Source organism: Limulus polyphemus, unplaced genomic scaffold (genome assembly GCF_000517525.1).
Source record: "Limulus polyphemus unplaced genomic scaffold, Limulus_polyphemus-2.1.2 Scaffold1084, whole genome shotgun sequence".
Lineage (NCBI taxonomy): Eukaryota > Metazoa > Arthropoda > Merostomata > Xiphosura > Limulidae > Limulus > Limulus polyphemus.
This window is the reverse complement of record NW_013666694.1, coordinates 2,511-4,778: the sequence shown is the minus strand read 5'-3', so window position 1 is coordinate 4,778 and position 2,268 is coordinate 2,511. Positions and strand designations below refer to the sequence as shown.

Sequence of the window (2,268 nt, the reverse complement as noted above, 5' to 3'; positions counted from 1 at the left end):
TGCAAAGAAAATCCAAAAACTATGGTTTTTATCATTAAATGAAGAGATAGCCTAAAGATGTATTGCAGGTTTTACGGCATAACAAGGTTTCATTCACCCGGGCCCCTGGGCAGTTGCCCCCCTTTGTTTACATTTTAATAACTTTTTATTTTCACTTTGTTTACTCATTTAGATGAAACCCAGATAATTCTAAACTTCTCCAAAAAATGAATCTTTTTTTAAGAACCTGAACAAGTCTCCTGTATGGGTAAGTCAAAGATGTGATGCGAATGTGTCACTTTAAATCTTTCAACATAATTTTTAGAGGGGCCAACAGAAAATTATTAGCATTCTCCACACTAAATAAAGTATTTCTACAATGCCCATTTTAATTAAAATTATACTCAACATACCCGATTTTCACACAGAGTTTCTCAACTGATATTTTAAAATTAGACAGTAATCATAGCATCCATTTCTGTGCTGACATAAATTGTGCTGAGGGCAGTTACACAAATTTTGTTACAAGTAGAAGGTAGAGTACATTACTTACACAAACTCTTTATCAATCACCAAAAATAACAGAAAAGGTTATAGTTTGTTTGCTTCAGAAATTCATGCAAAGTTACATAAGGGCAACCTCTGCATATCCATCCCTAATTTTGAAATGTCAGACCAAAGCGAAGGCAGATGGTTAACAGAAGCTACTGCCAACCCTTGGGTTACTCTTGTCTGATCAAATAGAAGAGTTTGACAATCACTCTTACAGCTCACCCACAGTTTGTGTTTTTGTGGCAAGAAATTGCAAACCATGAATATTCAGATTCACAGTCTGGACATGCTATCACCATATGGCCATCCCCAGTTCCAGAAAAAATAATGATTTTTCAGATAATTTCTTAAGTTGTTGTTTTTTATTTTAATTTATGACCAAACACATCTATTTTCATTAAAAAAAGTGTTTTCATGAGATATAATTGTATGATATAGCAATGCTTTGTTAAAAAAATACTAAATTATAACTGACAAAAATGAGACTCACATATTCTTGTAGTTGATCCCTGAATAAAAGCCTTCCACAAATATATGGATAGAAAGCTGTAGAGATATAGCATAAGGCATCAAACATAGACAGATTCACTGAAATAAATAAGCAGCATTAACAAAGAAAAATTATTTCTAACATTATGCAAAACACAGGAGGTATAAAACTCATTAGAAGTGAAGACCAGTAAAATATCACACATTTTAAATAAAACCATTTTTCATTGCGACATTTCAAACAGAAGTCCTTCATAAGGTTCTGATGCAAAATACATAAACGGCGTAGACAACAAAACCTGACATACATTGAAATTAAAAACTTTATTGAGTCAGTATACTAATCTTCTTTTGTATCAAATTTTCTATGGAAACCAATAATGTTAGTACTTTAGTGAGAATTATTGTATCTATGCTCCATCAATACACAATGAACTTCAAAACTACTGATACCCTCTTAAGTTTAAGAAATTTAACCTATTTATAAATATTATTTCATAAGATTCAGGAATCCTCTGTAATTCATTTTTGGCTAAAGACAGACTTGTGCTTACATGGATTTCTAGAAAATACATGCTAGATTATTTCACTAAAAGAAAGTGAAATATGGGTAATAATTTAATATTATATATATATATATCTAGGAACAGAATTTTACAAGCCTTTAAACATATCATTTACTTATAAAATCAACTTACCAAATATAACAATAGCTCCTGTTAGCAACCCAATGGCCCATTTAAGATTTTTCTGTAATGGTTAAAAAAAAGAACTTTAATATTTTTTAATAATTATGATACAATTAAAAACTCATAGTTTTAACTACAATTGCTAATGAACTGAATTTTTTATTCTCATAATAAAAAATATTTCAAATTTATAATTTACATCTTGTATGTTTAATTAGAGATGTGTTGTTTCAATATAAAAAAGAATAAATTGCTCTTTATTTTTTCAACTCGGTAAAAAATACAAGATTTTAGGAACTGCAAATACATGTGCAGTTAACTTACAACAAAATAACTTGAGCCATCAAATCCAAGGATCTACATAAAAAAAGTAAGGAAGAAAATTATATACATTTATATTTTAAAATTCATAAATGATTAGAAAAGTGCTTTTAAATTTTGAATGCATTACTCTTTTTTTAGGTGAAAAACTATTAAAAGTAAAATAATGAAAAAAGCATTAAAAAGTTCTTAACATGATATTGTTTATGATTTTTTTGGTGGTATTTTGTTTGTCACT

General features: G+C 28.8%; 1 protein-coding gene across 1 annotated transcript in view; it reads right to left on the bottom strand.

Moving 5' to 3' along the window:
- Positions 1-2,066, bottom strand: part of LOC111086421 (E3 ubiquitin-protein ligase MARCH6-like) — a gene marked incomplete at its 5' end in the record, with an annotated part of 52,873 nt that extends 50,807 nt beyond the window's left edge. Inside the window, 3 exons of the mRNA XM_022389172.1 lie at positions 1,022-1,119; positions 1,719-1,770; positions 2,034-2,066. Coding sequence (XP_022244880.1) covers positions 1,022-1,119; positions 1,719-1,770; positions 2,034-2,066 — 183 coding nt within the window. The remainder of the gene's footprint in view (positions 1-1,021; positions 1,120-1,718; positions 1,771-2,033) is intronic.
- Positions 2,067-2,268: the final 202 nt, after the last annotated feature.